The sequence below is a fragment of the Equus przewalskii genome, chromosome 6, assembly GCF_037783145.1.
Source record: "Equus przewalskii isolate Varuska chromosome 6, EquPr2, whole genome shotgun sequence".
Classification (NCBI taxonomy): Eukaryota; Metazoa; Chordata; class Mammalia; order Perissodactyla; family Equidae; genus Equus; species Equus przewalskii.
The window spans coordinates 54762759-54780931 of NC_091836.1; the positions used below are offsets into that span (position 1 = coordinate 54762759).

The window sequence follows — 18173 nt, forward strand, 5'->3', positions numbered from 1 at the left end:
CATGTACTCTTAAAGACAAATAATGAAAATAAGAAGAATAGAAATAGATATATACATACACACACAGACATATATATACCTGTATCTATGATGGAGAGTGAATAAATAGGTAGAGAAAAATGAAACTATTGGTACAATTTTGCCCCATATTTTAAAATGTTTCTATAAAAAATCAATTCTTACAAATAAAATCTTAAAATGAATTTTTTGTAAAGAATGTCCACAACATGCCTTCTCTAGTCTGTCATGTAGACATTTGTAGAGGCACACCTCCATAGAGTAATGGAGCATACATGGTGCAAATGCCCATCAGTTAGGGGCAAGACATGCCTGTGAAACACGAAAGAGCAAGCAACTAATGTAATATCACTTCAGCAAAGCATTACTATAAAGGGAAAGATTGGCACATAAGATCCATTTGAAAATCCATTTCACACTTCTAATTTAAAGCCCATTCAAATGTAATTTACTTTATCAGTGCCCTTAATTTAATGAAGGTCAGAAGTGTAATCAACAGAGGTGACAATTACTTATGCTTACCAAAAGATAACCTGGTAATAGTAAGGCTGAACAAGAATGACAAAACTCAGGGACTCTCAGTGAAAAACATGCTATTACTGTATAACCAGGTCTTCTTACAAATCAACGCATTCTAAGGAAAAGCTTTTACTTGCATCATCTCTGCACCAACTGCAACTTCATTTTCCATTCTATTTTAGTGTGAGAATCTCTCTTTACTATTCCACTGGTGACCGTTCATGAGAGGTTGTGGCACTTCTGTCACAAAATATTAAACTTACCACTCTCATCATCTATATTGAACCTTCCAAGACCACTGCCATCCCTGATGGAGTACTGGATCTCTCCATCCCTCCCGGAGTCCTCATCTTGGGCAGTCACCTGTAGCACACTTGTTCCAATACGTGAGTTTTCTTTTACAGATCCAACAACAGCAAAGTCTGGGAAATAGGGAGTATGGAGGTTTTCATTGACATCCACCACTTCTACCTCAACGAAGGAAACAGATGACAGAGAGACAGGTCGCCCTTTGTCTTTGGCCCGAACTGTGAGATTATAGAACTGCTGCTTTTCATAGTCGAGCTCTTTGCTCAAGCGGATGGCACCACTTGCTTTATCAATTTCAAATCTCCCATTATAGTCATTGACCAAAGAATAGCGCACTTGACCCCCCAGTCCAAGATCTGGATCGTGGGTCTCTAGCCAAGCAATGACAGTGCCAACGGGGAGATCTTCAAGAACCTTCACACTATAGCTACTGGGAATGAAAGCTGGGGAGCAGTCATTGACATCATCCAAAAAAACCTTAAGAGTGACAACCGAAAACAGCTGCTGGCCACTTTCTGCCCTGTCTCTGGCTTCTATTTTTAAAGAGTAGTTTGCTTTGGATTCCCTGTCCAATTGGTCAGCTACATAAACGATTCCAGTTGAGCTATTGATGGCAAACTGCTGCGTATCTGTCAAGACTGAATAAGTCACCTCACCATTAGAACCCAAGTCTTTGTCTCTGGCTTCCACTTGAATAATCTCAGTACCAATACTTGAACTTTCGAGAATGTTAACTGAGTAACTGTCTTGAAGAAAAATCGGGCTATTGTCATTCGCATCCTCCACATTGATGGTGAGCAACCTCCATGAAGATTTTTGTGGGTTACCTAAGTCATAGATGGTGATATTAAGGAGATAGAGGTCTGTGTGTTCTCGATCCATAGGCATAAGGACTTTAAGTTGCCCAGTCTCCATATCAATATTAAAGCAACTATCTGTATTTCCATCAGATATTGTAAATAGCACCTTTCCATTGAAGCCAGAGTCGGCATCATAGGCTTTAATCCTCAGGATGTTAGCACCAACTGGCAGATTCTCCTTCACAGCCACATCAGAAGGAAATGACTTGTCAAAATGTGGTCCCTGCCTATTAATTGAATAAAAGTCAAGAAATCCATCTTCCAGATTCAGCTTACCGTTTGCTTTTGCCTTAATGAGTAGTTTCTCTGCCAGCTTTTGAGCCACACGAGTTTCTCTACAACTGAAGCTCTTTGAAGACACCTTCCCATGGAGGACTGAAATGTTAACAGACATGGGATCTGCAAAATTCTCTCCATCGGTTGCTGTAATCCTGAGGGCAAAATTACCATTTTTAATGCCAGAATTCATCAGTGACTTTTTAAGCTGTAAAACGCCAGAGTCTGGGTTTAAATAAAAGAAACCAAGTTCATTTCCAGAGATGATTTTGTACTTAACAAGTTCAAGTTCATCAATATCGATTGCTGAGACAGCTGTGATGTGACCCCCAACTGGAAAGTCATAGGAAATAACTCCCTGGCAAGCCACTTTTTCAAAGAGAGGGCTGTTGTCATTGACATTTCCTATTCGAATAGTGACGTTGACCTCACTTTCATGGCGGTATGGCGAACCCCAGTCAGAGGCTCTTACGATGAACCTGTAAATTTCTGGAGAGGATTCAAAATCCAGTTCTTCCGTTGTGCTAATAACACCTGTAAACTGGTTAATGGCAAATGGTAACAAATTGAGGCTGGCAATACTGTAAGTGATGTACCCATTTTCTCCTTTATCTTTATCAGAAGCTGAAACCACGAGAACGGTCGTGCCCACCGGAACGCTTTCATTCACAAAAGCATCATACAGGGGCTGCTGAAATTCTGGGGTGTGGTCGTTGGCGTCTTCTATGCTGATAGTGACTTGTGCTTTTAAATCTCCTTCCTTGTTTGTCACCCCCAGTTTATAAACCTCCTTCTTAACAGTATTCAGTGGCTGTGCTGTGACAATCAGACCTGACCGAGGATTAATTTTGAAGTACTGGGCATCCTCACCGGGAGATAATTTGTATTCCACATCTAGCGGTTCAGGACTTAATTTTACTATAGCAACCACGACACCAGGAGGGGAAAATTCACTAATGCTCACGTCATACATTTCTTTTTCAAATCTAACTGGGACAGTGTCTCTTTTGGGGTTGGTGATGTGGACTATCTTTACTGTGGAAAATTTCTGAGGTGACCCCTTGTCTTTTGCTTGAAGAGTGAGATTGTAGCCATAGGGAAAGCTCTCCCAGTCTACCTGCTTTCTCTCCTTAATCTTGTACTCGTTCATCCACTTTCCTTCCTTAGCCAGGAAGAACTGATCTAAAGGATCCCCAGCCACAATGGAAACAGACTCAATCTCTCCATTGGCCCCCTCATCTAGGTCATCGACTGTCACCACAGCATATGTCGGCTCCTTGTCCAGTGAGAAAGGAACATGAGTGACCACGTGGATAGTTGGGGCGTGTTCATTTACACGTTCAATGTGAACATAAAGCTTTGCAGTACTGCTCACTCCGTTGTTTCCATAGAGTTTCATTCCCCGGTCCACAGCCAAAATTTCCAGATCATACCTATTCTTTTCATCATAATTTAATCGTCCACTTAAAGAGATGACACCACTTGTGGGGTGAACTGAAAAGAGATCAACTTTGTTTTTAAAGTAGTAGTAGAATTCTCCATTGGAACCGATATCGGCATCTGTTGCTGTCACCTGGGCGACACTAGTCCTTAAAGGTGTGCTTTCTGCTATTGTAACAGAGTATGTTGTGGGTGAAAATAACGGTCTTAGATCATTCATATCTAAAACCTGTATATTCACTTTGGTCCATGCTTCCAAATCCCCTCCTCTGACAGAACCTTTCACTATCAATAAATAATTGTCCTGAATTTCCCTATTCAATATGGCAGAATTGCCACCTTTAGTTCTTATTCTGAGAAAACAGAAATCTGCAATGATGACTTCCTCTGCTTTGAAAAAGCCTTCCTCGTCTCCAGATACTATTCTGTATTTGATATCCCAGGATAGATCTATCAAGGTGATGCCCATTCTACTCTGGCTGTTGATGTAGGTCCTTGCTGCTGAGTTCTCGTACACTGTAGCATTATAAATGGAATGTGTGAAGTGGAAGCCGAGGGGCCCAGTCCCTGGCAGCCCCTGGGAGACAGTGGCCAAAAGCTTGAGAAGCAGGAGGATGAGGCAAGAAGGAGGAGGCCGTGTACCCACACAGTATCCCATAGTTATATCCATCACATCATACTTCCATCCTGGAGGGGGAAAAAGAGAGAGAGAAAAAATAAATTAACCTAGAGGAAAGTGGGAGAAGGAATAGGAAATAACTGTTACGAAACAGTGCTTTTCAAAAACTTTATTATATGGGCTGGCCGGGTGGCGTAGTGGTTAAGTTCACGCACTCTGCTTCTGCAGCCCAAGGTTCATAGGTTCGGATCCGGGCTGCAGACCTAGCAGCAATTGTCAAGATATGCTGTGGCGGCGTCCCACATAAGGTAGAGGAAGACTGGCAACAGATGTTTGCTCAGGGCCAAACTTCCTCACAAAAAAACCCCAATAAATTTATTATAAAATCTTGTTACTAAAACATCAATACAAGAAAAAAATTAGAAACCGCACCACACTAGATGACAAAGAATTCAAGATCACTAAGATTTAACCTTACTTTGTCTGATTTTTTTTAAAATAACACTTTCACACTGCTGATGGCATTGTTCATTGGTACGAGATCCATTGCATTCTGAAGCTCAATTTAGAAATATGTCCTGGAAACCTTAAAAAGTGCATTTACCTTTGACTTAGAATTGCCTTCTAGGCAATTATCCTATGGAAATAATTAGACAAGTGTACATTTATAGCACAGTTTCAAAAAAAACCTGAAAAGATACTAACAGCCCACTGATAGAGAATCAGATAATTTGTGCCACATCCATAAAATGAAATACTATACAGCCATTAAAAATGTGTATTTTCAGATGCATAAAAGATCATAAAACAATAAATGTGGTATGATTATACTATTTCATTTAAACATCTATATGCACAACTGCATTTTTACATTTAAGAAAGATTAACTGTGTTGTGGGATTTGGGGGCATATTTGCATTTTCTACTATTTCCTCAATTAACATTGTTCACCAATGGTTACATAATCACTTTTCAAACTAAGGTCTTTTAAAGAAATACTTCTAAGGTATTACCATCTTTCGTCATGCTTTTAAACTGATCAAGATCTCTGTATAATCCACTCCCATGAGGAACAAACCATCATATAAGGAACAAAGCAGAGAGGACAATCCCTAAACCGTTGCATGATGTAAGTGATGTCCATGAATGGCCCGTGCTACTCAGAACAAGGGTGTTGAGAAAAATTTCGTGCAAGGAAAATTTAAAGAATTACAAAGGATTTGTTTTCTTAAGAGTAATTTAAGGAATCACTTCCAATTATTTTTATCAGCTACTATTAAATTTCCACAGTCACCACAGCCCTATAAGTAGGTAGATTAAAAGATAAAAACAGTTTCCTATTTTAACCAGTAAAATCTGTCAAGTATTTAAAATAGACGGGGGATGAAAGGGTTATTTAAAAAAGAACCGCTAAGTCTATTTACACGCTGATGGCTCAGGTTTTGAGAATCCCCCAACTTATGAGTTCTTCCACCAAGACACACTCTGCAGGACCCTCACCTTCTGCTTCTCTTTCTCCTCTATGGGGAATGCGGAGATAAGGGGATGGGAAATAAATCCTCTTGCACACTATGCCTTACACATTGTGTCAGGCATTTCCCACTTTGTTGTATTGAATCCTTACAACAACCCTAAGAAATAGGTACTATTTTACCCAACTACATGTTAGAAACCTGAAAGTTAGAAAAGTTAACCTATTTGGTTGGGACATTGGCCCAACCAATGTAAGCAGCAGAGCAGGATCTCAAACCCTGGCCCGTCTTATTCTAAAATCCATGCCTTTTCCCATTACACCACCATTATCTCTAAATTACTTGTTACAAGAATGAAATAATTAAGGCCTCCTAGAAGCACATATGGCATAATTTATTTCTATTGAACTAGTCACCATTTATCATTGATAGAAGAGCATAAAACCCACCCAGCACTTCTGTTTGGTTCTTTCCTTTCTGGTTTTTAACTAGTTCCAATTACTGGCTGAAAGCTGAAAAATACCCTATAGAAGTTTAACATTTTAAAATATTACAAATTATTTTTGTAGTTTATAAAACACTTTCATACCCAAGGTTGGCAAGGCAAATGCTATATATGCCCCTTTTTGTAGATGAGACCATCAAACCTCATTTTCCTGGTAACAGAGTCTGGATTAGAACTCATGCTCTCCACACCCCATAGGCTTTCTCATTTTTTTTTCCAACTCAGCCTTGCAGGAGATTCTCATAAAACGAAATTCTGGGCACACATTTACTTGGTTCCCACTGGGGATGAAATATGCCTCCCTGCTGTCATCTGCTGAGTGTCTAGAAAATACTGAGTAGGCAAGTAGAAGGGTACAGTTTAATATTGGGATTTCATAAGCAGAAAAGATAGTAAACATGAAAAGCAGAAAGACAGGATAACTTTTTATAAAAGAAGTTAATTCCACATGCAATTCCTCTGGCTGGCTGTCCTTAGGAAATGCCTCATGTACTAAGTGTGCAAAGCAGTAGCCTGGATGCAGCAAGTTCAAATACCCTACCCAGGAGAGTGGAGAACCCCAAGGAATGAGTGTGACTGGAGGTACCTCTTTGTGGAACACACTCAGCTGAAACACGGAAGCATCAGGGCCCTCTTTAGGGATCACAGATGTAAACCAGGAGAAGCTGTAACAATACCCTCATATGCATCAATAGACTCTTATTTCATCATCTGAGAATGCTCCAAAGGAGAATATGTATTTTTAGGTTCATTAAGAACATACCGGAATGAGACAATGCTCTTAATACGGGAATGACCAAAGGCCGTGTTACACTCTCTCCAAGTAGAAAACTGAGGTTATTCCCAGCATCTGCGGGGAAATACAAATTCAGTTTCTGCCTCATTTACCACTCGCTGTTCTACACCCAGGGCACTATCTGTGTGAGAGTAGTTTTGCTGATACTTTGCCCAAAGAGTGTGGACACCATGGTCATCAGAGAAGAAAACCACCCCCAATGGTAAATTCAGTTCAACTCAACTTTTCTCATTCTGATTTCCCCCATTTGCATCCTGAATCTTGACTGAAGGAAATCTGATGAGAAGAAACGAGACGCCTTTGTGCATCATTCAATTCCCACTCCCAGTATAGCACATCCCGCACAGGGGGCACAGAATACTGGTTTGCTGAACAGAACATTAAGGCACAGATGTAAACCGGAGGACCAGGGGCCTTTAATACGCTGCTTCCAAATCCCCCAGAAGAAGAACATCTTATCTCAGGTAACAGAATCAAGAAATTATACAGACTCAAATGAGCCTTAAAGATCGTCTTGTCCAGTCTCCTGAGTTTACAGATGAGGAAACTGAGGCTCACAAAGACGAAGAGATTCCCCTATTACGAGGTCTCAGGTCTCCCAGGTTCAGAGCTGATACTAAATGGAAATGTGTGTCAAGTGAGTTAGTCTTTCTTCAAGTTATATAACAATTTTAGCACTGCAGTTTGTCATCATTTTGCCGTGATCTTTGTTTTCTGACCCCTTCTGACTCTCCCTGGCGCTACTTCCTCCTCTAAGTAGTTAACTGTTTACAAGTAAACATTTAAGTGCCCTGGGGGACAGTTAATTTTACAAATCCTTCTATAACTCCTTCAAAGCACAGAATGCTGTCACAATATGAAAAAACATCATTCACTTTACTTGAAAACTAGTACTTCTGCATCCTGAGTTTTTCTTTCAGCAAGATCCACTGCTAGAATTTTTTTCTCATACACCAGAATCAATGATCTTACGCAAATACACAATACTTCAAATGGAAATGGAACAGTATTATTGTGTACTGAAATTTGAATTTAACACCAAAAAACTGAGCAGAACTAAGACGGTCAGCTTCAGTTGTTGAAACCAAAATATCTCATAAGGTTTTTGTATCTTTATTTTTGCAAAAAGAAAAAGAAAAAAGCCCTATCTGGTGCAAACTAATTTAAAAGCCTTGCAGTTTCTTCCACTGATTTAGAAAATAAATGAGTGCTAGAAGTTAGGAATTCTATAAAATTCTGCAAAGTAAACATTAGAATAAGAGTTTGGCTTCCTTTTTTTAGCATGCCAAGATGACTGTTAAGATGTTTTTTAAAAAAATGGTATTGCTTTTTCCACATTGAAGCCAAGCTATTTGTGAAGCCAATATGACAGTTACAGTGTTTCAGATGCTCTACACATTGATTTCTTCTACTCCTTCTGGATTATTTTAAAGAAAGCACTTAGTTCCCAACCTCAGAGCCTATTTTCTACGACTTAGTCCCATAATCAATAATTTTTGATATGATCTCCAAAGAGATCATCAAGCCATCAGTCTTGGAGACATTTATTTTTCAGAAGCCGTCCGGCGTGCCTCCCCATCTTGCCCTGCCCGCTCACACAGAGTGGATCTTAGCGTGGGACTCAGAAGGGCACACAGATTTTTCTTTCCGGGGATGAATAAATAGCAGAGACCTCCAGGGCAGTGAAAGGCTCTCACAAAGGCCACCTCTCTGGGAGCGCCTGGACTCAGCAGGGTGCCCACGCTTGCTTTGGTGAAGCTGTTTTCTGACATCATTAAAACGGCCTCATTAAATAGCCGAGATTTCTGATCAGTAGAAAAGGCATCTTAGAAAAACATTCTCTTTTCACTCCATCTCTTCCTATCTTATATATTTTGAAAAGGTTTTGTTAGCCAGAGAGGGTGCTCAGGAAGTATGCTATGATGGGCTGTGAGACAAAGTACAAAGTCGATACGGGAAGGGCCTCCCGTTTACAAGCATCCTTGGTGAGGATGACTCGTACGAGAACTGCAAATGGAAAGGCAGTCCTATGGCTCAGGTGCATGCTGTGACTGAGTCCTCCATTTCCACCAAGGCTGTATGTGCAGTGGTTCCAGCACACACGCTTTGGTGTCTGACTACCTGGGTTTGAATTTACTAGCTGTGTAACCTTGGGCAAGTTATTTAACCTCTCTGTGTCTCAGTTTCTACTTCTATAAAATGTGAATAATAATGCCTACCAACCAGGATTTGAGTTAATAACTATAAAGCCCTTAAAACAGTTCATGGCATGTGGTAAGCATACAGTTGCTACTTCTTAATCATTAACTAAGGCAGTTTTTAGAGAAGATAAAATCTGTGAGACACAAGATAGGGGAGGAAATTTACAACCTACTCTGACATTTTCTTTTCCAACAGGAAAAGCCACATCAAAGGTAAAGGAAAGGATCTCTTTTCTTTACTAAAAAGCAAAGGATTACTGTATTAGACCCAAAGGTCAGAGAACCCTCACTTGAATCCAGGCTTTGTCACTTATTGGGTGGGTGACTTTGGGGTAATACTCAAAGCTTTTTAAGTTTCGGTTTCCTTATCTTTAAAACAGGGATTGTAAGAGTCCCCACTGTCACGTAACAGGCTTACAATCCTGTCGGGCACACAGTAAATGTTCCATAAATATTAACTGACATTATAATTATTAAGGTGTTCAGAAAAAGGGATACAAAATGGGAAACAAGTGAAAACTGGGTTAAGCAGATCAAGAGGGAGACTCTCCATGGGGGAGCTCAGCTCTAATAGGAAAGTCACCCTGCCACAGACCCCAGACTCCTGCCATGCGTCGGGGTCCATGCCAGAGAGGGGTCTATGTGTGGTGACATGGGCCAAGGGCTATTGCTGCAGCTCTGTAACCGATTCCAACTGCCACGTGTACACTTCCAAACTTAGAAAACCATAGCTGCCTTAGAGAACTACTCCTCACAAACCTGGCATTTAATTCCTGAGGGGTTCTAGCAGGATTTCTCCTTGCGCTGATGAATCCCAGAACAGCCAGATACTGCTAAGCCCTATCTTCCAGAGCAGCCTATTCTGATACCGCTCGAATTACCATCCTCATGGCACTACTTTATGTTCTGGGTCTCTGCTCCTGAAATCAGTTACAGACTGTCTGTATGACACACTTGGGAATCAAGTTTTACTCTCTGGCGAATGCTCATGTCTGCCTGAAAAGAAGAAAAATGTTTACTGTGTAGTTTTCTTAATACAAACCATGGTAGCTAGAGAATGTACAGGATAATATACTGGGCCTCTGGGTCACAAATAATTCATGTCATACCATTACTCAGATTATAGCATGATATACTGAGCCAGAGCCATGTAAACTCACTGAGTTTTACCATCAAAAAGATCGTAAAATTGTCTAGTGCAACACCCTAGTTTTAAAGCTGAGGAAACACACTGAGAGAGGTTAAGTGATTTGGACAAAGTCACGCAGCTTGCCAGTAAAAAAGATAAAATTGGACCTCAGATCTCTACTGTAAATTTACCTCGTATTGCTATTGCCCCCTTTAAGAATATAGGTCTCTACTTGTCTGTGTCTGCAAGTGTTACTCATCTTCCTACATTTAGCTGAAATGCCACCTCCTCTATGAAGCAATCTCGGAGATTCCCCATCCAAGAGTGAGCTCTACGTCTAAAGCTCTGATTCCTAAACCTCAGTGAGCGTCAGAATCATGGGAGGGCTTGTTGAAGCTCACAGTGCTGGGATCCACCCCAGAGTTTCTGGATCGCTTGGTCTATGGCGGAGCCAAGAATTTACAATTCTAGCAAGTTCCCAGGAGATGCTGGTCCTGGGTCTACCATCCTCTGAGAATCACTCCTCTAAACTTTGTATTTTACTATATGTACTTCTATGATAGCACTTTCTTCCTTGTATTAAAGTTACTTATGTGTGTTTTTAAATTACATACTGGATGGTAAGCTCCCTTATTTCTTCTTCTTCTTAGAGTATGTAACACAGTGGCTTGAAAAGGCAAAAAGTCAATCAATTTCTGCTGAGTCAAACTTGTCTAGTCAGTGTATACCGTTAACTACACAACATGCTCCAGGGAGAAGATGAAAATGAGCATTGGACAAATCAGGAATTATAATCACAAAACTTAGAGACCCTGGGGATATAACTAGGCCACCATTTCCCAAACTGTGTCCCATGACCCATTATTCTACAATATTTGAATAGATATGCAACTACAGAAACTTTTTAGGAAATGCCGTTTGAACAAGCGTAAACAGATTTCCTAATTTGGAACTTCTTGGAGCCTTTACTATGCTTCAAAATAAACTTTTCCCATCTCCCATCCTTATTCAGCTCTAATAATTTACCCTGCTTTGTTATCTCCTTATGAAAGCACAGTCCAGATTTATCGTCTATTTCCACTAGTAGTAGCAAAGTCCCCTGGTATATAGTTGGGATTCAGTAAATACTTGTTGCATGCACAAACTATGTAAAGTGAATTCCAAGGGATCTAATATATACAATTCCTAAACTCTATTTGATCATGAATTCCAGCACTCCCTCAAACACACACAGATGCCTGCAGTAGAAGAAAGAGTGTTTTGTGGAATACAGTTGGAGACACACTGACCGAGTGCAAGTTGGATACTGTGGCTCAGACAGGTCAAACAGCTGCCTGGAAAGCTTTGGAGGTGGGGTGTAATCCCAGGATTCTTCAGACTGGTTCATTATTCTTCCTACATCATATCACAGGGTATGAATTCTCATTTCAACTAAGCTGAGATTATCCCTGAAGAAATTGCTTCAATACTTGTCATATAAACACATCTCCATGTTCCAACAGAAGAATGAAACGACTGTTCCATAGTTTGCTGTGGGATTTTCTTTTCTGATTAAAAAAAAATGTAAATAGAGAATTTTCACAAGAAAAAAGACAGGGGGCCAGCCCCATGGCTGAGTGGTTAAAGATCCCCATCCTCCACTTCGGTGGTCCAGGTTCGAGGGTTTGGATCCCAGGTGGAGACCTACTCCACTCATCAGCCATGCTGTGGTGGTGACCCACACTCAAAGTAGAGGAAGACTGGCACAGATGTTAGCTCAGGGCTAATCTTCCTCAAACCAAAAAAAGAGGAAGATTGCCAATGGATGTTAGCTCAGGGTGAATCTTCCTCAGGAAAAAAAAAAGACTGGTGTGATGGAAGAACCTTATTAACATTAAATAATCATCCATATATTTTCATAGCTTTGCTATCTATTTTAACTTAGTCAATGGTCAAAGCAGTTTGCCAAATCAAAAATACTCTAAGATGCAAAACCTAAAGCCAAGTTCATATTTCACTCCTCTCTGGAAAATTCTGCTGTCTACTTGAACCCCAAGTCTAAGCAGGGCTTTATAAGCAAGAAGAGTGCATATTTCATTTACAAGGATATGATATCACCTTCTGTCATTCTGAACAAGGAAAAAATCCCAAACCAAAACCTCCAGTTGGTTCTGACAACCAGCCAAGCAGACCATTACCCAAACCCAATCTTTTTTATTATAATAATACTGTAAATTCTAACTTTTTCCAGTAGTGCAAATCTTTCTGTTGTCTAAAAGCAGTCTCCCAGGAGAAAAGTCAGTCAGCATAAAGCAACTGTAATTCAGGTTGGTTCCGAGAAAAATGGAAGATTCAGCCACACAGCAGCGGCAGGGTTATGAATACCCTCCTTTATTCTCTCCCCAGGTGCTAGAAATATTTCCATACAACATTGGTTAATGTCAAGTATCATTTCATCAGTAAATGCTTCAAATTCAGGGGTAATTCAACCAGGGGCTATCAGAAGGAAAGATTAGTATGTTGTTCAAGCCTTTTAAAAATCACTTCTCCCTCTAGAGAAAGAAATTCATCATGGGGTAAGAGAAAAAAAATTTATGGAGAGGATATAATTTGCTCCTGTGCTCCTATGCTGTCTGAGAAAACGTTCCAGAAAAATGCATGATTTCAATTTTTCTCAGGTGGGCCTTACTGAAAGAAACCAAAGGGTAAATACATTAGTATTTACATATGCTCAAGATTAAAAAGAAAAGAAAAGAAAAAAAAATCCTTTTCACCCAAGTAACAGCACTGACTCTGGAATAACTGCCTGAAAGAGAAAAGAGCCCAAATAGTTTCAGATGGAACAATATCTTCAAATAGTGTTCATTCTAATCGTTAGGATGCAACATGCAGTTGGGGGGAAAAGTTGCTCTCCAAGCCTTCTGCTTGCTCCATTCTGATACGATCCATACTTAGTGCCATGTAAAGTTCCTGCGGTCCACCCTATTTCCAAAAGCAAACAGACTTTAGACATCCCAGTTGCCATTCTCCTCTAAAAGTGAGCGTCCTTCAAGAAGAAAAAATTCTACATAGCAAAATCAGAAAAATTGGAAATCAGAAAAGCAGAATATGAATATGGGGCAGCTTGCCTCAGTACGTCCCTTTCCTGCTGCAGTAAGTGATGGGAATGTTAGGGAAGAGGGAAGCGAGCGTACGCATGGGAGGCCTCAGGGAACACAGAGCTCCAGGACCTAAAGAGGGAAAAGGGGATACCAGGTTTCCCTTTTCCAAAAGATCTGAAATGCCAAAGGAAGATGTGGTAAACGAGAAAACATCCCAAAGACTTTAGAGGACTTCTGGGAGAATATAACTCAGGTCTAAATTTGTCCAAGGTTACACATGGGACCAGGTCTTACTCTGGACAAAGCAGATCACAGGCTCCAGAGAGCAGCTCTGGAAATGTCTGCCTTTTTGGCTAAATGTCCCCCCAGAATGTAAGGCAGCAGCACTGAGCCCTATTTATTGTGCACAATATGGAATGTCTAAGTGATCCAATAAGAAAAGAGAGACACTAAACTCTCGACAACAGGGTAATACTGTATTTGTCACCTCACGAAGGCTGAGGAACAGGCAGATGAGGATGGAGAAAAAGAGTACTTGTGCAAGAAATTAAAAAATATATCAGGAGATTGGTGAGACTCTAAAAAGGCATCTCAGGCTGCAATCCTGACAAACTCAAAAAGAACTCGAGATGACCAAACAGCTTAACGTAGGGAAGATGCACACACTATGGAAAGAGGTAGAAATTATATATGTGAGGAGGCACAGAAGATTATTTGGAAACAGGCAATGATAAGAGTTGCCAGGATTTAAAACAGCTTGTGTGTGGGTCAAGAAATGCAGTCTAGAAGGTTGCTGACAATCTGGAAATCTTGTCAGTCACATCTCCTCACATTGCCATCACTGACAACTGCATCTTAGCAAACAAGGCAAAAATGCAAATTTGGTCCCTTCAGCTCTCCCACACTCCCCATTAAGGTTATTTATTATTGATTGACGGGTTTATGCCGACGTTGCTTGGATTAGCACTCAATGCTAATGAGACCAGGGTCACAGGTTCAGTCCCCACATGGGACTACCAAATATAGTCTTCCTAAGAACAGGTCAACAAAGACAATGGAGCATCAACCACCCTCCAGCTCAACTAAAAAGCCCAAGCCTGCAGAATCATGTCAGTGGGGTCCTCCTGTTCAGTTAAGAAAACGTATTTCCTTAGAGGGGCAAGACATTAATAGGCATTTCTGTAGACACAAGTTGAAGGACTTGTCAAAGAACCTCTGAGTCCCTGGTTAGTAAATTTTAGCATAAACAACCTTAGCCTAACATGTTAGGTCCAGGACAGGCTTACTATTCCAAAGGAGCCATGAATGAACTAGGTGTGAGAACACTCAGCACCTCAGAGCTGGCCTGATGAGAACTCTGACCCCTAGAGGCGCCACCACATAGTAGAGGCAAAAGGCCAAGAGCAGATCCTCTCTTTGGTGAGTAACTACTAAGCAAACATGGACAAGGCTGGTGAATTGAGCTGACCCTAAGAGAACTGCTTTCTGGATCTCTGAGAATCTTGCCGCAACTTTGGAAGAATTAGGACCCAGAGTGGAGGTGGTGGTTAATGAAGTGAGGCTTCCTCACCCCTGTTCTTGGGACCCTCGTATCATTTTTGAAAATGAAAGCCAGAAGTAAGAAAGCAGTCAAATATAGTAGGTTCAAAAAGAAAAGGAATGTATAATAATTCAGTGAGTTCAAATCCAGGGTTTTGGAGATGGAGCAGATCGAAGTTCATACCTAGTGAGGAGAATGAGGATACCATGAAGGGTGAGTCCCCCACCATCTGTGTAACAGCTGACAGTAACTCTACAGCTTCAACGTCCTGACCAGCCTGGCACATCACTCTCAGCTCCTCCGTGCACTCCTGCTACAACCAGCCAGCCACAGGCCTAAAACCTGAGCATATTGCACTCCCGCTGAAACACTTCAATACCTGCCCTATGCTTTCAGGATAATAAAGGCCAAAATTATCAATATGGCTGAGAAGGTTCTGCCGAATTTGGCCCTGACTACTTTTCTGGACTCATCTCTAACCACTCTGCATCCTAGTCACACACTCCTGCCTTAGGCGCTTTGCACATTTCCCCTGAATTCAACTCTCTTCCCATCCCCTACTCCCCACAGAAATACATGCACACAGTGACCTTAGTTTCTGTATCCCTCTGGGAACATGTCTCTGATAGCCAAGACTAGCTATGGCCTCTTGTTATGTGTCCACCCAGAATATTTCCTTTGTAACACTTATTATCATTTTAATTATAGTTTAGTAAGACTATTTGATTCATATCTGTTATCCCGACTTGACTATAAACTACATGAAGAAAGGGCCTGTCTCTTATGGTCATCACTGTTGCCTCACACCAAACGTACCAGTTGGCACCCAGTAGGTGCCCAATAAATTGCTGTTGGATGAACTAGAAATGTCTTATGAAACCCCAAGAAAATATAGGATTAGAGCAGTGGTTCTCAACTAGGGATGATTTTATCCCCAGAGGACTTTGGCAATGTCTGCAGGCATTTTTCATTGTCACAATAAGGAGAGAGGTGCTAGGTATCTAGTGGGTACAGGTCAGAGATGCTGCTAAATGTCCTACAAGGCACAAGGCAGCCTCCCAAACAATGAATTATCTGGTCTAAAGTGTCAATAACACTGAGGTTGCAACCGAATTATAGGAAATAGGGCAATTTTATTGAGAAGGATAAAGTCTAGCATATAGAAAGAAACAATTCCCAAGAAGAATGGTTCATAATGGAGATATTGCATAGAGTTCTTCTGGTATCATTGAGATGTCCCCCAGTTAATGCCCCAAGGAGGTCAGCTCCTCCTATCTGGTGCTAAAAATTGGGCTCCCCTCTGCTGGAGCGGATGACTTCCATCCCCAGTATATGAACCCAGCTGGGTTTTGAGCTCCCTGCCCCCAAAAGAGAAGGAAGGAACCTTCACTTCTCAGTGTTAGAACCATTTGACCTGATTTCTCCAGGAAGTATTCACGTGTGGCAAGGCCATCAGTCACTCTGACAGCTAGAATCCCCATTTGCTCCCAAGGACTAATTTTCTCCAATTTTGTACCACCCTCCTTGGATCTCACTCTTTGCAGAAGCATTTATTCCGCGGACAAAATCAAGACTTTGGAAGACTGATCTTTCCAGGTCAATAGAGGGCCACCTCTCTGGAGGTTTACATAATTTTCTCTACATGACTACTAAGACCACAGCCTCCCAAGCAAGTGAGCAGCCTTACTTTTCCATGGCTTTGGGAGAATCATCTTACCTCAGCATGGTGTACAAGGCAGGGCTATCAAATCCTTTACTGGAGTGAGGGACGAAGCACAACTCCCACAATTCTACTCCAAGCTACAAGAACCTAAAGAGATTTTTAAACACCCCTTAATATCAAACAGCTGCTGGAAAGTAAATGGGATTGTTACTCCAACAAGCCTTAAACCAAGTACACTCATTCCATGTAGTTAGAGTTTTCTTCTAGTCCACCCCTGAGTATAAGTCGTTAAAAACCAAGTATACACTTTGCCACTAATTATGTATTACAAATAAATAGTTTATACAAGCATATGTAAACTGTGAAGGGAGGGAAGTAGCAATTGTGAGCATCTACAGCAGATGTTTAGGGACAGCTGTAGAGGGAAACTGACAAGAATTTAGATGAAATTTACATTAAAGTCCCAAAAGAGCGAGAGAAGGTTTGTTTAACCTTTACCAAACCATTCCACCTAAGGGATTCAGATCTGAATTTTCCTTTAGAACAGATTTCTATTGCTGTATTTAATATGACTTTCCCAGTTTCCTTTTTTTTTTTAACTAAAGAAAGAAGCCCTAGTGATTTGATCATTATGAGCAAATTCCATTCAACCATTACAAATGTAAACCCAGAAGCTTGATTTTCAATGTCCATGTGTTATTAGTAAATATGATTAATAAAGAATTTAGCAACAGAATAGTCTGTATACCAAGCACTTCATGTTCTGAGATTCAAGAATTCATGAGGCTACACTCTTGGTTTCAAGAACTTCTATTTTCCACATTAAAAAGAAAGATGTCAGCTCTCAGCCTCACGTGGGTAACAATACCATCTTTCCATTACTTATGTGTTTTTAGGAGAAAGAACAAATGATATGATTAGTGAAAAATGACTTAGATCAAATATCCCTAACCAGAATTTTAGGCATCAACTACCCTTTGCTTCACATATATTCTGCAAGATCAAATACCAGTCATTCAATAAAGGTTCTTGAATTGGAAAATAATAATAATAGCTAACACAGAATGAGCGCTTTCCCCATTATCAGACCTTGTGCATTGCTATCTCATCTAAGCTAACTTTGAGGCCAGTGTTTCCAGCATTAGGGGGGTTAAGAGGAAGGAACTTCAGAGGTAGTTTAGTGCACCAGCCTTGCTATGGAGGTGGAATGATGGTGCTCACAGCTCAGTACACATCACACAGGCTAGCTGATGGCAGGATGACAGCCCAAGCTCTAGATCAAAGCTAAACAGCTACAATACTATTATATTTTAAAATGACTTTCTAGGGGCTGGCCGGTGGAGCAGCGGTTAAGCACACACGTTCCGCTTCGGCCGCCCAGGGTTCGCAGGTTCGGATCCCAGGTGCGGACATGGTACCGCTTGGTACACCATGCTGTGGTAGGCGTCCCACATATAAAGTAGAGGAAGATGGGCACGGATGTTGGCTCAGGGCCAGTCTTCCTCAGCAAAAAGAGGAGAATTGGCCGCAGATGTTAGCTCAGGGCTAATCTTCCTCAAAAACAAAAACAAGACTTTCTAGAAGTACAAAGAGAATGCTTATTTACCATACTCAGATAGAATCTCAGATAAAAGCCATATAGTTTATGACCTTACCTCTCCCACTCAAGAGTTTACTTGGATTCAACATGTCAGTAAGAAACAGTCAAGAAATATTATTTGGTAGTTTACAATTATTTGCTTTTGC

At 40.9% G+C, this 18173-nt stretch overlaps 1 protein-coding gene across 4 annotated transcripts in view; it reads right to left on the bottom strand.

Moving 5' to 3' along the window:
- FAT3 (FAT atypical cadherin 3) overlaps nucleotides 1–18173 on the bottom strand; it is a 618234-nt gene that overhangs the window by 487706 nt on the left and 112355 nt on the right. For all 4 annotated transcript variants that reach the window (XM_070623917.1, XM_070623915.1, XM_070623916.1 and 1 more), the window contains exon 2: nucleotides 801–4109. In XM_070623917.1, the coding sequence (XP_070480018.1) occupies nucleotides 801–4092 (3292 nt within the window). In that variant the 5' untranslated portion in view covers nucleotides 4093–4109. The remainder of the gene's footprint in view (nucleotides 1–800; nucleotides 4110–18173) is intronic.